The following is a 16,968-nucleotide window of genomic DNA, read 5'->3' on the forward strand; positions in this document are numbered from 1 at the left end:
TTTCTCCAAAATAGTTAGATGGAAACTTCTAAATCTACTATGTGCAAGAAGGTAAAGATCTCATCTGAAGAATGGTATCCTAAACAGACAGGAGGCCCTAGTTTTGGACTGGAGTATCAAAAAAGATCGTGAGCTCATGTCTCTGGAGTGGGAACCACTGCCTCTGGCTCTGGCACAATTGCCATAATCTGAATGTTACATTCAGTTGTCTGGTCTTGACTTGAAACATCACCTATCCATGTTCTCCAGAGACACTGCCTGACTTGCTGAGTTACTCCAGCGTTCTGTGCCCTCTTGTGCATTAACCAGCATCTACAGTTCCTTGTTTCTATACATTTGGCCAGCATGGATACTAAAAACGTCAATGGACCAAAATGAAATAATGGTGAAAGAAAGAAACAAACGGATAATTTGTGAAATTTGCCCTCTTAAGATATTCTGAAGCAGATGTTCAGCCTGGTTTGGTTCAATTTTAGCCAAGTTGCAGAGTCTGATTTATTAAACTGTTAACATGCTTAATCCATACAGTCGTTTTTCTTATGCATGCAAGATTACACTTTGTTACAATTTATGACGCCTCACCTCAAGGTTCTGGAATTCCTGAGCAGAATTTGTGGGAAGCCCAATCCATCGGATTTCTTTCTTTTCCTTCGAAATGATGTTCATAGCCATCAACACATTCAGCGCGTCGTAAACACGGCGTCGTATATTCTTCTGGTCATATGCCTGCTGAAAAGGGTGGTGGAAAACAAACCAGCTCAAATCATTAAAGATTTCTTCAGAAGTTTGGAAAAGTCAAAACATATGGCTTTTACTTTTATTATGTCGCCACATCTTTCAGCTTTTAACAACGTTGTTACCACATCAATCAAAAATAATTCATTTTTTCTTCTGTTCAAATCACCAGTTTAATTTAAAATTGAAATTCTGTCCAATAATTATCTTCCTGTTTAATCTGTCAATCAAGCTCATTGCACCATATGGCCAATTTTTGTTTGCAGTTCTCCCTTGGGGAACTCAGCAGTAGGAGGTAAAGATAAAAAAAGCTACATTGCTCTTGTGATGCCTGCCATAATAAATTGCAGTTACATTTTAGGAGCATAGAATATCTTCACAGAGTGTGGTGACTGGTGGATGCCATGATAGTTGGAAGGGGTTAGGCTGTGAAGGAGTTTGAAATTATAGGCACTGGAAAACTACAACCCAAATTAAAATGAGGTTGGTTGCCCATACTAGTTCAGAGGGAAACAGTAGAGGGTTTGGGTGAAATGGTTCATTCAGCCAATATCATTTGAACAACTGATTCCAGAACCAACAAAAGCAGTGCTTAGTGTTGTTAACAAGAGCCAACTAAGTTGAATCACAGTGGAGGACAATTGGTGCCGATTGTGTCGAACTGGATATGGTGTTGTATGACATTTAAGGATCAATGTTCAGAACACCAGCTGTAAACCCAAGCTTGTGAACAGTCGGGATTGCAATTGGAGATAAAGATACAGAACTTATGACAGACTGAAGAAAGTGGCTTCTGGTCATCCTAAAGCAGGGAAATTATTTTAAACTTTCATAAAGCACTGTTAGGCTACAAAAAGAAGTATTGGATCAAGACACTAAAGAAATGACTTAAAAGTGTTCGATATTCCTAGATGAGTAATTTCACCACAAGGTTATAAGGAAATATGTCAGGCAGCATCTCTGGATGACATGGATAAGATGATGTTTCTGATTGGGACTCTTCTTCAGACTCAAAGGAAGAAGCTGGATTTGTTCTTCTCGGAGCCTCGTAGATTGAAAGGAGATTTGATAGAGCTTTGCAAGATCATACGTAGAATCAGATGCCAAACTTTGGAAGATAACACCAAAATACAGCATGTTAAGGAGAAGAGAAGCAGTGGTTAGGCCCTCCAGAAGTCACGGGACAAAGCAGTCACAGAAGCCATTTCAGGAGAACCCCTGGCTAGAATTATATAGGAAAGAGGAGCACATGAACATTGCATAAAGTCTCAAAACAAAATTTCAGGATTCGTGAAAGTTGTTTACGTTAAAGATCACATCTACTACAGGTGCACAACCTTTTATCCAAAGATCCAAATAACGAAAACCTCCGAATAGCGGACATTTTTTCGGTCCTTGAAGAAAGGTCCTTGAAAACGTTCACCGAGGGCGGCCCGCAGAGGTGACAGCGGAACCTCCGGTCGGTCCTGGAAGAAAGGGGAACTAAATCCCCTTCATAAAAGAGAAGTGGAGGGTATATTGCCCGGGAGGGTATATCGCCTACCTGGAAGAAACCGGACATTTTTTCCAGGATGTCGTCTGCACACCAAAGCTCACCAAAGCTCACGTTTGGCGCTAAACATGGCAGGCCAAAGCTCATGTTTGGCGCCAAACGCACGTCGCCTCTGCTGCACACGGATATAAGAGTGTGAAAATGTCGCCTTAGGCCGCCTAAGGGCATGTAGCCCCGCTAGGGTGACATGAGTGCAAGAGGTGATTCAATGCTGCGGGCACATTTACAAATTCAGGAATTCATTCAACACACTGCATTTCATACAGACATTTATTCTGCAAGAAAAAACTACATTGAAGACTCAAACTCGCGACCGAGGAACTGCCGGGATCAAGGCGCAAACTCGCGACCTTGCGGATATGAGCCGAGCACTCTACCACTGAGCCGGCCATTAAAATCTACGCTAAAAAATTTCCATTCCGAAGGCCGACAAATTCCGAATTCCGAAAAGTGTCTGGTCCCAAGGTTTTCGGATAAAAGGTTGTGCACCTGTATTAGAAATTCTGAAAATATTTTTTATAGGTAATAAGGAGGTGCAAAGCAGCATAAAAAACCCGCAGTATCTTGTTCATAATTAGAGGCAAGAAACTAAACAGAAAGAGTTTATAATTAATGTTGGTCATTGCACACCAGGAAAGATGTGAAGGTGATAGCCAGGGTGCAGAAGAAAGTGCTGTAGTAACTCAGCAGGTCAGGCAGCATCTCTAGAGGACACAGATAGTTGATGTTTCTGATCAGACCCAGAGGAAGCTGTTGGGACTTGTTCTTCTCTGAGAAGAATTCCTGAGATGAAGGGTTTCAGTTCCAAGAATCTGAGAAAGTTGTCCAATTCAAATTTGCCTGTGGTGCACAAAACCACAACAGGTTAGATGAAGTGAACAGGAAGAAACTATTCTGAAGCCATTGGGAAAATCACCAAGATATCCAAAAGCATGGTTGGTGGAGTCTCAATTGAGTCTCATAACTATAGAGATATCTGAATAAATATGTGAATGAGCAAAAACTATATCAGGGACAAGAGAAGACCATGAGAATAGGTCGAAGATAGACACAAAATGCTGGAGCAATTCAGCAGGACAGGCAGCATCTCTGGAGAGAATGAATGGATAACGTTTTGGGACGAGACCCTTCTTCAGACTGATATCAGGGGAGTGGGAGATACATAGATAAGGAAGTGTAAGTAGTGAAAACAGGACAAAGGGAATGGAAATAAAGGAAAATGTAGAATAGATTATTGTTAGCTGGGAGAAAGTAACAACAAAGCAACAGAGATAAAATGTAGTCGGAGACAGTGAGACTGGTCGAGAACTGGAAAGGGGAAAGAGATGGAGAGAGAGAAAGCAAATTGGAGGTCAATGTTCATCCCGCTGGGGTGTAGGCTGCCCAAGTGAAATATGAGGTGCTGTTCCTCCAATTTGCGCTGGGCCTCACTCTGACAATGGATGAGGTCCAGGACAGAAAGGTCAGATTGGGAATGGGAGGGAGAGTTAAAGTGTTGAGCAACCAGGAGATCAGTGCTTGGTGTACAGCAAAACTCGCTGATATATAGGAGTCCACACCTGGAACAACGGGTGCAGTAGATTAGATTGGAGGAGATGCAAGTGAACCTCTGCCTCTCCTGAAAAGACCGTTGGGGTCCTTGGACGGAGTCGAGGGGGGAGGTATAGGGACAAGTATCGCATCCCCTGGTTGCAGGGGAAAGTACCTGGGGAGGGGGTGGTTTGGGTGGGAAGGGACAAGTTGACCAGGGAGTTGCGGAGGGAATGGTCTCTGTGGAAAGGTGTGGAGGTGCGAAGATGTGGCTGGTGATGGCATCTCTGATGTGCCAGTATGGAACACGTTATCTTGGGCGCAGATACGGCGTAGACAGAGTAAGGGATAGTCTTTATAGGAAGCAGGGTGGGAAGAAGTGTCGTCTAGATAGTTGTGGGAGTCAGTGGGTTTATAATAGATGCCAGTCGACAGTCGGTCTCCGATGATGGAGATGGTGAGATCAACTTGCATGGATTGCTCTATCAAAAGCTGCCACAGCCAATGTAAATATTGAACAATTATCCAGCAAAACAAATTATACAGTGGTACTCAGAAAGAGAGTGAATAAATACATATTCATTAAAATTAGCTGAGTAAATTGCATTAAAAAGATAGCAAAGTTTTTCAGATATAGTATCCCTGTATCTGGTTGAACACAAGGAGATAAATCACAAATAATCTCACAGCGCTAACTTTATTACGTTTTACTTAAGAATTTTCTTACGAGAGATTAATGGAATTTCTCATAATAGATTTAACGGTGCGAAGAACTATTCACTTACAGAATCGGACGACATGTGATTATTGGAACTGCTGAACTCCGCCACCAACTCATCAGCCACTTCATTGTAGGAAGTTGTTCCTTTCCGCTGCACCTTTTCACACACTTTCATTGAAAAGTGCCGTAGGCCCTTCCCATTCTTTTCCCCTTTCTTGTTTCGTTTACTAAAAAAAAAAAATCAAGTTTCATACTTCACTTACAGTAGCTTTTTAAGGCTTATCTTGTGTACACAACTGAGAAAGCCTCTGGGTGAAGTGATTTTTTTTTTTACTATCCCACAAGTTTTGTGACACCGAAAGCACCATTTAATTCTTCTCTTAACAAGGAAAAATGAATTTTCACTCCTTCGGCTTTCAATAAACCCTGATATTTATTTTCAACTAAATTACATATTAATTCCTAGTTTCAGTAAATACTGAGGGGATGCCACATTGTCAGAAGAGACACCCTTCAGGGTACACAATAAACTGAAGTCCTGCCTGGAGAGAAGGAAAATATATCTTGTTGCAATGCTAGTTTTTGCTGCTGCTGCTGCTCATCTCAATCCAATCCAGTTTAGCTGATCATCCCTCGCACAGTGTTTTTGGGACCCTGTGATGAGGAAATTGCCTCCTGCTTTGGACGCAAAACAACAGTAACAGCACTTCAAAAATATTTATTTGGCTGTGAAGCATTTGGTACAATCAAAGAATATAAAATACACCACATAAAAGCAGTTTCTCCCTTTAAATTCCGTTGCCTCTTGTCTGCACTAAAATAGACCTGTCACCAGCCTGCCCATTCTGCCAAAGCATCTTGGCTTTCTTGAAAGTTTGTCAAATTTTCCAAAATTGCAAAGAGGTTGTAACAGAGCACATTAGAATAACTGCAGACACTTCTTTCAAATTTGCACAAAACTGTTTCATTGTATGTGCCCCCCCCTTTACATTGGCGAGACTAAACAAAGATTGAGCGACCATTTTTGGCAGGGCAAGATCACCTGACCACTACGGTCATTTGGTTGTGTGCGATTTCAAATCCCTTTCCCGTTCTGTGTCCATCCTCACAGCCATGGTGAGGCCCAAGAACATCACCTCATATTCCATTAACTAGTCTGCTACCCAATGGCATGAACATTGAATGTTTCACTTTCAGATAGCGTTACGTTTCTACGCCCATCAGCGAAACCTGGTCCTCTCTCTCTTTATTACCCTTTTCAATATTTCTCCTCGAGGCCCAGAACTCTACCCTACCTGACTTACTGTCCCTACCACCCACATGCCTATCTATCTGGGTTTCATCTCCCTTAGTTCACTTTCCTATTCCCTGCCTGGTTCCATCTGCCCACCATCTCTCCAATCTCTGGTCCCATCTATCACCTACCAGTCTGTGCCTTAGCGCACCCCCTCCCCCAATTACATCTGGCCATCATTCCTCCCTAATCTGGTTCCACCTCTCATCTACCAGCCTCCGTTTCAACACATCCTCTCCTCTCCTCGCCCCCATTTGCCTAATATTCCGCCCACCCGTCCCACCACATCAGTTCCCACCTTTCATGTACCAGCCTCGGGGCGGGAGTTTGCAACCTTCACGTTTCACCTAATGCTGTCAACCTGGTGTGCACAATCAAATAAGATCAAATAGAACAAGTTGTTCTACAACGTTAGGCTGTGTACACCACACACAACAAGATCCACCAGCCTCCATCTCAACACCCCACACCCTCTTCCAGCTTCACCTGCCTATCATCCCAATCTGGTTCCAGCCTGACTCACCCTCTGTGTGTTCAAGAAGGAACTGCAGATGCTGGAAAATCAAAGGTAGATAAAAGTGCTGGAGAAACTCAGCGGGTGAGGCAGGGCGAGGCAGCATCTACGGAGCTAAGGAAATAGGCAACATTTCGGGCCAAAACTTTTGTCTACCTTCACCCTTCTGTATAGTGGTTATCTTCCTTTTACCCTCTCAGTCCTGGTGCGGGGTCTCGACCAGAAACACCGACTACCCCATTGCCTTCCCTGAAGATCTTCCTGCTGAGATCTTCTAGCAGTTTATTTAATCACTTTATTGTCTGCAGATCAATTATATAATATACACCCAATGAGAATAATTCAGTTTCATGTCGGTCAACCACCCTTCTAACCCACCATGACATCCTTTGCCATCCACTACAATTTCTGCAGCAAGGTAAATCAATTATGAACAAGTGTTTATTAAATAACAGCAGCCGTTGCCTCAGTTGGTGTGTATTAAAATAAAAATAAATACAGGCATTTGTCACAAGCAGTTGAACATAAATTTGTTCTCTTCGTGGTTGGTACTGAGAAGTCCTTTACTTATGCATGTCAGGTTACAAGGAAATGCGTCAACATTTTCACAGGCAAAATGGAACGAAGAAACTGACACTAATTTGCGTCATGGCTCACGGTTTATAATGAGCCTTACTCCCACGTGGTTTCCCACAAAGAGAGACAGATCTACTTTTGTGCAAGAGCAAATGGGGGTGAGATTTGCTGATTTTCTTTTTTCTTTTTAAACCTTAAATGGTGAGAAAGCAGACTGCGTTGTCCATCATATGTACACTGTAGAAGGTCCTGGGGCTGCAGAGGCAAGTTATCCTTGTATATACCTGATTTCTCTTCAAGGAAGGTTAACATCTACATTAGAGCACCAAATATAGAACAGGTTAACTTGGAATGAAGTCTCCGGTTATTTTCTGCCTCAATTACATTTTAGAAACATAATTTTACACCATACAGATTGCCAATTAAATTTAGAGCTGATTGAGCACTTGATGCCAAAATTTGAATCTTCAAGAAAATCTACTGACAGATAAAATAACTATAATTGAGAAAGAAGAATTAACTGTTCTATCTTGAGCTTTACGCAGAACTAACAAGGTTAACTATATTGTGCATTGCATTCTGCTGCTCAAATCACTGTATACGCACACACACACACACACACAGATTTTAACTTTGCTGCCGTCAATATCTATCTGCTTCACCTTTTGTCACAAGGCTAAATACTCAATAGTCATGTTTTATAAATGAAAATGGTTCAGAGCTTCAACTAATAGGAAAATGTTCACCTCTGCGATAAAGATATTTTCATTATTCATTCCTCCCCTGATCTGCAGTGCAACAAAATGTTTACCTTTAATTTCACTATTCCTTCCTCCAGAAATGTCACCCTACTTTCTCCATAGGATGAAAAAGAGGATATGGCAATATTATGTACAAATATCAGTTACTCATCTGAATTATTTTTTGGATATAGATTAAAAATTATTGGGAAAATGTCATCATCAACACCAAAACTTTCCGTTGAGAACAGATCCAAGCAAAGGATATTAATTGTGATTTCAATCCCTGCAGTTTTTTTTTTTACATAACAACAGTTCATTTTGCATAGGAGACATGTGTTGTTAAAAAGTTTTTTTAAACTGTAAGTTTTCTGATAAGACACATTAGATTCATACCAGCATGGTGGTGTAGCGTTAAAGTTGCTGCCTTACAGCACCAGAGACCCAGGTTCAATCCTGACTAGGGGTACTGTCTGTACGGAGTTTGTATGTTCTCCCAGTGACCGCATGGGTTTTCTATGGGGGTTCCAGTTTCCTCCCACATTCCAAAGACGTGCAGGTTTGTAGATTAATCGGCCTTGATAAAGTGGTAAAATTGTCCCTAGTTTGTAGGATAGTGCTAGTATGCGGGGTGATCACTGGTCAGGGCAAACTCAGGCCTAAACTAAAAATCATTTCCAATGCTGTACATAATATACAACAGATAACCTTTGTTAACATGCAAGAGAAATACCATAGAATATATAGATGCATGAGTGCTAACTATTAAATTACAATGCAAACAGATATTTAAATGAAGTCACATCACTTGGTACAAAACGACAGAAAAATAAATAAAATCACTGCCTGTGTAAATAGGTTATTTGGACATCATCCAGGCAAAAGCAAATTTCAGGTTACTCCTATGGTTGGGATGATGTTCGTGAAAGCTCCATTAAAATAATTGCAAACTAATAAAGAGAGGCTGGGAAACTGAAATGAAAGAAAGATGTTGGAAATATTCAACAGGTCAGGCAGCACCTCTGGTGAGAGAAACAGGGTTAGCCTGTCAAACCATTGAGTTTCAACGGAACAGTTCTGATGAAAGGTCATTGATCTGAAACATAGGTCATTGCCACATTTGTCTCTTCAGAGATGCTGCCTGACAAGCTGAATATTTCTAACATTTTAGGTTATTATTTAAAAGCATCATTACACCTTCTACAAAAGCAGGCCATTTTGCATTCAATACACTGATTGATTTGATTAAGAGATGCAGCATGGAAACAAGTTATTCAACCCACCGGCATGGTCCACATTGACCATCAGCTACTCATTCACTGGATCTATATGGTGCATTCAAGAGAGAGTTAGATATAGCTCTTAGGGCTAACGGAATTAAGGGATTTGGGGAGAAAGCAGGAACAGGGTACTGATTTTGGATGAGCAGCCATGATCACATTGAGTGTGTAAATAGGCCTACTCTTGTACCTATTTTCTATGTCTATATTATCCCATCTTCAGATTCACTCTCTAGACACCAGGAGCAATTTACAGAGGCCAATTAACCTACAACCCGCATGTTTTTTGGGCGTGGGAGGAAATCGGAGCACCTGGAGTAAGCCCACAGAGATACAGGGACAATGTACAAACTCCACCCAGGCAGCATCCGAGGACAGGATTGAACCCACGTCGCTGGCTCTGCGAGACAACAGCTCTACCAGGTGCACCACCCACAGAATATAAATATGATCTTGAATATGAAGTTTGTTTCCCTCCAAATCCACAACCACTATAATCAGAAAGGACATGTTAGGATAACTGCTGCTCGCAAGCCATCCTCAAATGACGGATAGGGTAGACAGTCAGAACCGGCATGGTTAAGGGAGGCAGTTACACCCTTTTACCTCAGGATCGAAATGTCAAAGACTAGAGGTCATAGATTTAAGGTTAAAGTTTAAAGAAGATGTGTGAGGCAAGTTCATTTTCTTTTCTACAGAGTGTATGGCGGGTGCCTGAAACGTGCTGCAAGAGGTGGTGGTGGAGATGCCGTAGCGGCATTTACGATGCTGTTAGACACCAGGATACACACGAGAATGGAGGGATATGGATCATGTGTAGGCAGTGGAGAGTAGTTTAAATTATCATCATGTTCTGCACAAATACGAGGGGCTGAAGGGCCTGTTCCTGTGCTGTACTGTTCTATGTTCCATGACAATCCTGACTTGGAAACGTGTTGTTATTCCTTCATTTTTGCTGATTAAAATCCAGAAACTCAGTAACAGGAATACCTTCATAATACTAACTGCGGCAGTTCAAGAAAGTAAATCACCATGATCCTCTGATGGGAAATTAAGGCTGGCCAATAAATGCTGGCCTTGCTTGTAACTCTTCATCGCACTATGTGAATTTTAATAAATGGATCCCACAGACTAAATGCTCTCCAATATCATACGGAGCAAAGATCAGTCGGGATAAAAAGCAGAATGAAGTGATCGACAAAATAAGTTCCAAACATATAGATTGAAAGCACTTGAGTGGATAACTGTTATATATGTTTTAATGTTTCATTAAAAAGTGAAAACATGAACCTGCTGCATTGAGAAAGGCAGTACAATCACATTTGCAGATTCTGGCACCACTGTGTACAATAAAGTAGGGCAGTATCTATAAACAGAAGCAGCTTCCTTAATGAAGAAATTAATTATTCTGGTGAGCGGTTCCAGTCGTAAATCCCTGCATAGCAAATTGCATGAACTGCAGTGGATGCATGGTGGCAAGGAGAAGATTCAGCTGCCAAAGGGACTTTGTTCTGGCTAGCTTGCCATGTAGCAGATTAAACTAATGAATGAAACTCTCCAGTAGAAATGGTGATGCCCAGTATTAAGGTTCAGGAGAGACAATACTCTCTGTGGCATCTGACGTCGTTCTTCTTTTAGAAAAGGGAAAGGAGATATGCCATTTCCTAAAGAAAAGTGCCAGGAACACGATTAGCTTCCAAGGAAAAAAAGCTAGTCTATGTGTTATTAGCGTTAATAGAAAGAACAGTGAAATCTTAATTGAATCTGTTAATGCCTCGAGAGATTTGTTGGATTAACATGACAACATTGTGGTACCTACTGAATGCAACGCCTCAGGGCATCTAGTGTGTCGTCATAATGAAGTAGGACTTCATCTTCATAGATATTAATGTTTAATAAGATTCTATTCACAGAAGGAAAGACATTAGCCAGGCAAAATGGTGACTGGCTGAAGCCAGCTCATGTTGTGTTCATTTAATTTCAGCAATCATTCAGCAAAGCAAAACATGGATAATAAAACTTGAAACATAAGCTGAGGGAAATGATACCCAGCAACATCACTGCAGTTGACATGTCAGGAAGACTACACAATTGCTGGAGCTACAAGGGCTCATCAGGAGAGGCCTGAATGTAATAAAGAAGAAAAGCATGCAGACAGAATGTAAAAAAATAAACTTCCTATCCATCCTTATTACACTTACACTGAAGTGTAACTTCAGTTTCATTTTGCAGTAATGCTTTAAGCTACTATTCAACACCAAATTTTATCATGGCAAGTAGGGATGGTTGTTATGTTGGCTCTGTTACCCTCCCATTTTTTCTTTTTTATTCTCTGTAGGTGGAGAGCATGTCGTCTTGCCCTGCATTTCACAACTCTTACGTTATTTTGTCTTTGTTCCCACTGGCCCATTCACTAGTCGACAAGATAACCTTGCTTATGGCTTCTCCCCATGGTCTGCCCAGATTCACCCTACCCCCCCACCCACCCAATCGTCCCTGCAGCTTGACACGCTTATTTTGTTTTCCCTTTCTCAGTTTTGAGGATGAATGGAAATTCAATTGGAAATGTTAACTCTTGTTTATCTTCCCACAAACACAACCTAACCAGCAGGGTATTTCCAGCATTATCTGTTTTTATTGAAGTATAGAGGAATCTCGGTGTATTTGGGCACATATTGTAGAAAAGTTGCAGCAAGCGGTTAGAAATGCGAATGGAACACTGGTCTCTATTACAAGAGGAGTTTAGAAAGAGAGAAATCTTGATCAGAATTGTACAGCGCACTAATGAGGCCACGTTGAATCATCCATGCCAACAATGATGACCAATCCAAACCTGTCCAATTTGCTCCCGTTTGGCCCACTTCCCACTAATCCTTTCCTATCCATGTACGTGTCCAAATATATTTTATACGTTGTTATTGTACGGGCAGCAGCCACTTCCTCTGGCAGCTCATTCCTTATATCCACCACCCTCTAGGTGAAATAGTTGCTCCTCAGGTTTTCCATCCCACGATAAATCTGTGCCCTCTATTTTTTGATTGACCAAGACTCCGGGGAAAAAAACTGTGCATTCATCCAATCTATTCACCTCATGATTTTATACCCCACTGTAAGTTCACTCCTCAGCCTCCCGTGCTCCAAGGAACAAAGTCCCAGGCTCCCCAACCTCTCCCTATAGCTCAGACCCTTGAGAACAGGCAACAACCTCATGAATCTCCTCTGTACTCTGGTGTAATGTTTTGGTCGCCTTGTTTAAGAAAGGCTAAAGTAGCATTTGAGGCATTCTAAAATAACTCCTGGGACCAAAGGGTTGTCCTATGTGTGGCTAAATAAATTAGTTTTATATGCATCAGGGTTTGGAAGAAGAATATAAAAGATCCATAGCGGGCACGGCTGGGTCAATGCCGAGACGTTTCTACCATGGTGAAAATCTTGAATAAGGGGATATAGTTACAAGATTGGGGACAGCCATGTATATCTGAGGTGCACATGGATCTATTTTCCTCGAGGGTGGTGAATTTTAGAAATTCTCTATCTCAGACGGTTGTGGAGATATAGAAACTGAAAATAGGTACAGGAGTAGGCCATTCGGCCCTTTGAGCCAGCACCTCCAATCAATGTGATCATGGCTGATCATCCAGAATCTGTACCCCATTCCTGCTTTCTCACCATATCCCTTGATTTGTCATTAGGGGCATTTATGGAGGAGGTAGATACATTTTTTGAAAGACCAGGTAATTGAGACTTGAAGGACTATGGAGAACTAGCACAAAAGAGGAATGAGGTCAGGGGCAGATCAGCCGTGATCATATTGAATGATGGGACAAACTCATGGGGTAGAGTGGCATATTCCTACTCCCATTATGTTCTAAACTACACGGTGAAGTGATAGCACTTGGTTGATGTTTAGAGTAATATGCTTTGTCAAAAGAGCTACTGCGGCAAAAAGGTGACTTCCCTTAAATTGGGTTTATATGCCACATGCAGATTAAAATAGGGAAATAACTACTGACATGATAAACCAATTAGATATTTATTTTTAAAAGCAAAAAGTCCCATGTCAGCAATTGCTGGCATAACATTTAATTCTAGACATTAATTAGAACGTACATTACTTTCACACGCAAGCATACACATGTCACCCTCAATATGGACACCTTTTCCAAGATCTGCTGTGTACTGCAGTTTATTTTGCCGGAAACCCCCCCCCCTCTGCAATGAAAGTGAGCAGAGACTGCGCAATGGAAAAGTGCAGATGCTCTGTTCTCCGGGGACTTGTTCGCTGACAGATACAGTGGCATTGAAGTGCAGCCATGTTACAGCCCTCTGAAGGAAAAGCTATTTTTAGCCACAGAGAATAAATCACAATTGACAAGGCACCATCATGCACGAGTTACTGCTTCCTCTCCAAAAAAAAATTACATAATATACTTTGGGGAAATCATACGAGGAAGAATATTTAAAATGCTAATATGTACTTACTTATTTGAAAAATCGGATTCAATAAATTCATGAGAACGTTTTCTGCTCCTGCAAGGAAGAGAAAGCCGATTCGAAATTTAAGGAATAAGGGATAGCTCTCATAATAGAATATTTAAAAATAGCCTGAGATACTCCATTGTATGCTAACGAGTGTAGAGGCTTAACCAGGCTTTTTATATTGCAGCAGATAAGCACTTTTAATTTCAATAATGTTAACATATTCTTATACTGTTTATCCTAGAATTCAAAGCTTTCAGAAATAAATGATTTTACGGATGGCTAGTTTGGGGTATTTTAAAAACCTCCAATATTATTTGTTCAAATGAATAGGAAACAATGGAATATTTCCTGTAAATGTATGAAAAATGTATTTAATTTATTGCTAATTAATTTGTCGAACTGATAGCCAGTTTATTGCAAGCTTTCAGAAAGCTTCCAATGGGAGTGAGGAACAGGCACAAAATCACCTAAGAATAGCATCTGCTCTTCCATTTTTATCTCCTGAGCCCAATCAATCAGTTCTATTAAAACTAAGGAACCTAGTTCTATTTTTTCTTATCTCTCCTTCTTGCATATTTGCTCCGTTCGAAATTTGGAAAAACTTATAATACCGCTGCCTCACTGTTGAGCCAAAGTCATTAATAGTTCCGTCTTCCAATTCATGTAAATGTTGGAACATGATTTCCAATCTTTTTCATTTTCAAAAATGAGTCAGCAGATGTAGTTATTTGCTTTTTGGCATATAAGCAAATGTTGTTACGTACAGGAATGATCTGACCACGTTTTCCTGCCCCCCACCCATCTTTCTAAATCTTTTCATACATATTTATAACAAAGGACACATTAAGAGTGTTAGCCGATATATAATGAGTTTTCTGTTCCTCTTGTTGTCTTTTTTCTAAATATAAAAAATGACGTTACACAGTATTACACAGCATTAAAAATCCTCTTTTGAATATATTCATTCATAGGATATGGATGTTGTCACAATCCTAGAATTTATTGCTCATGTCTATTTGCCCACAAACCAAAGAAGCTGTTAAGAATCACCCACATTGGGTGAGGTGCATTGGGGATAGTTTGGTGGGTGCTGATCAGTTAAGGATGGCAGATCTCCAGTCCTGAAGAATGTTAGTGAAACAGATAGGTTTTTACACCATTCTGATAGTTTTGCGATCACCATTATAAATATACGTTAATCCTCCTCCCCCCAGCTTATTGTCCACTTCAGGTATAAAGTCATACAGTGTGGTAACAGGCCCTTCGGTCCAACTTGCCCACGCCGGCCAACAAGTCCCATCTGTCTACATTTGGCCCATATCCCTCCAAACCTGCTCTATCCATGTACTTGTCTAAATGTTTCTTAAATGTTGCGACAACTACCTCCTCCGGCAGCTCGTACCTTACCACCCACCATCCTCAGTGAAAAAGTGACCCCTCCAGGTTCCTATTAAATCTTTCCCCCTTCACCTTAAACCAATGTCCTCTGGTTCTCAATTCCCCTACTCTGGGCAAGAGACACTATGTGTCCAGCCGATCTATTCCGCTCATGATTTTATACACCTCTATAAGGTCACTCCTCATCCTCCTGCACTCCAGGGAATAGAGTCCTACCCTGCTCAACCGCTTCCTATAGCTCCCCTGTGCCCCAGCTAGACTTGCCCCTATTTCTCTTCTCCCCCTTCCTCTAGCTTCACAATTTACAACTCTTCAATCTCTCATACCACCCGCTTTTATCCCTGGCCTTCATTCCAGCCTATCAAAACCCCCCCCCCCCCCCCCCCCCCCCCCCCCCTTGTCTGGGTCCACCTATTACATGCCACACTTTGGCTCTCCTCTCTACAAGTTTTCTCTCCTCCCCCCCCCCCTTACAATCAATCTGAAGAAGACTCCCAACCCAAAACTTCACCTATCCAAGTTCTCTAGTGATGCTACCTGACCTGCCAAGTTACTACCCATGTTTCTACACCTGATGAGTTCCTGTTTCAGATTTCCAGCAACTGCAGTCCATTTAAGATTTTTATTTACAGAGGAAAGGAAAATATGTTGACTGGTGGCAACGGGCAGGGTCTTGAACGTGGAGGCTGCAGGAGAGGGATCCCTTTCCTTTCTGAATGTGGAGGCAGGGAGGGTGAGAGCAGAGGAAAAATAAGACGTGGAGAAAATGAAATAGACGTGGAGAAAATGAAAAATGGAGTTATCTCAAGAGAATCTCAGGGTGGAAATTGGCAACTATTTGATGAAACTTTCAATTCACCATCACATTCCCATTCTGATCTTTCTGTCTGGGAACCTTCTGCCCTGTTACAAGCGCCAGTCCAAGCTTGAGAAGCAACATCTTTTCTTGCGCCTGGTACATTCCAACCTTCTAGACTCGAATTCTCCTTCAGATGGAGCACTCTTTCTTTCATAACTGGGCATTTTTGCTTGTCAAGATGTAGACTCAGACATTGGTATTCCACGTACAGTCTGGCAAGCTGAACATGTCCCAGAGCTTCACCACATCCAACACATTCTACAGATGAGTGACTGTGTGGGTAAACAACGGCCGAATGTTCTCCAACGTGGTCATTATCCAGCGAGAGATATGGTGGGATCAGAGAACTGCCGGTCTGCCTCTGATAGGCAGAGGACAGGCAGTTTGCCAAACAACACCACTGATCTTGAAAGCTGATTTGGGTTTTTCATTTATGAGTGAAGGGGGGCAAATTAATGTGGTGGTGTAGGAAGAGGAGAGACGAGATGGTTAGAGTGAGTAATGGAAGTCTGTAGAATTAACCAAAAGGTCTTTCTCTGATCCACCATTTAAAGAATATTTGATTATACTCATATTTCTGTAACAAAATCTCATAAAATAATTATGACAAAGAATGGTGTAGCAATACTGGAAAAATGGCTGCCAATTAGTACACAACAACCCCTGGTCAAATATTTCGCTTTTTTTAATAAATATTGATTAAAGGACAGGCATCGGACAGGGTATTGGGAATCATTTCCCTTGTCGTCGGTAAAATTGATCCCAGGAATCTTTGAAACCAATTGACTTAACTCAGAATTATAGCATGTACCACAGTATAGCACAACATGGAAGTGTCTGTTAGATTTTTCTCAAGTTGCTGGAATTGTCACTGGTATTTACAAGCATGGGAGGGGAGAGTGTTACTGATAATCACAAATGACACAAGAGAACATAATATTTTAGCAAGCAGTACTCAGCTACTCAGCTACACGAAGTGAACCAGGAAGCTAAATTCCCTCACCTTTCACAATGCCATTCCTGTCTACAAAGCTGAATGAGTGAGCTACCCCAGGGACTCCGCAAACGCTTCAGTGAACTTTAGGGTCACTCAGCGATGCACTTTATCTCTGAGTTCCAGCTCGTTGCCTCCTCGTGGCACTGCCAAGAATGAAATACTGCAGCAAATGATTGCACAGACCACCACAAGCCAAGTTCCTAAAAATAGCAATTATTGATGCTCCAGGCCTGAATAGGTTTAAGCATGCACGCGACACAAAGAAATCTGAGAGGACAAAAATAAGGGAC

The 16,968-nt window shown here is 41.5% G+C and overlaps 1 protein-coding gene across 5 annotated transcripts in view; it reads right to left on the reverse strand.

Moving 5' to 3' along the window:
* LOC129703308 (transcription factor Dp-2-like) overlaps positions 1-16,968 on the reverse strand; it is a 180,466-nt gene that overhangs the window by 31,408 nt on the left and 132,090 nt on the right. For 3 of the 5 annotated variants that reach the window (XM_055645666.1, XM_055645664.1, XM_055645667.1), the window contains 3 exons: positions 13,425-13,472; positions 4,603-4,765; positions 583-729 (listed from right to left, as the gene is read on the reverse strand). In XM_055645666.1, the coding sequence (XP_055501641.1) occupies positions 583-729; positions 4,603-4,765; positions 13,425-13,472 (358 nt within the window). The remainder of the gene's footprint in view (positions 1-582; positions 730-4,602; positions 4,766-13,424; positions 13,473-16,968) is intronic. The other 2 variants (XM_055645665.1, XM_055645668.1) reach the window with 2 other exon arrangements.

The sequence above is a fragment of the Leucoraja erinacea genome, chromosome 14, assembly GCF_028641065.1.
Source record: "Leucoraja erinacea ecotype New England chromosome 14, Leri_hhj_1, whole genome shotgun sequence".
Taxonomy (NCBI): domain Eukaryota; kingdom Metazoa; phylum Chordata; class Chondrichthyes; order Rajiformes; family Rajidae; genus Leucoraja; species Leucoraja erinaceus.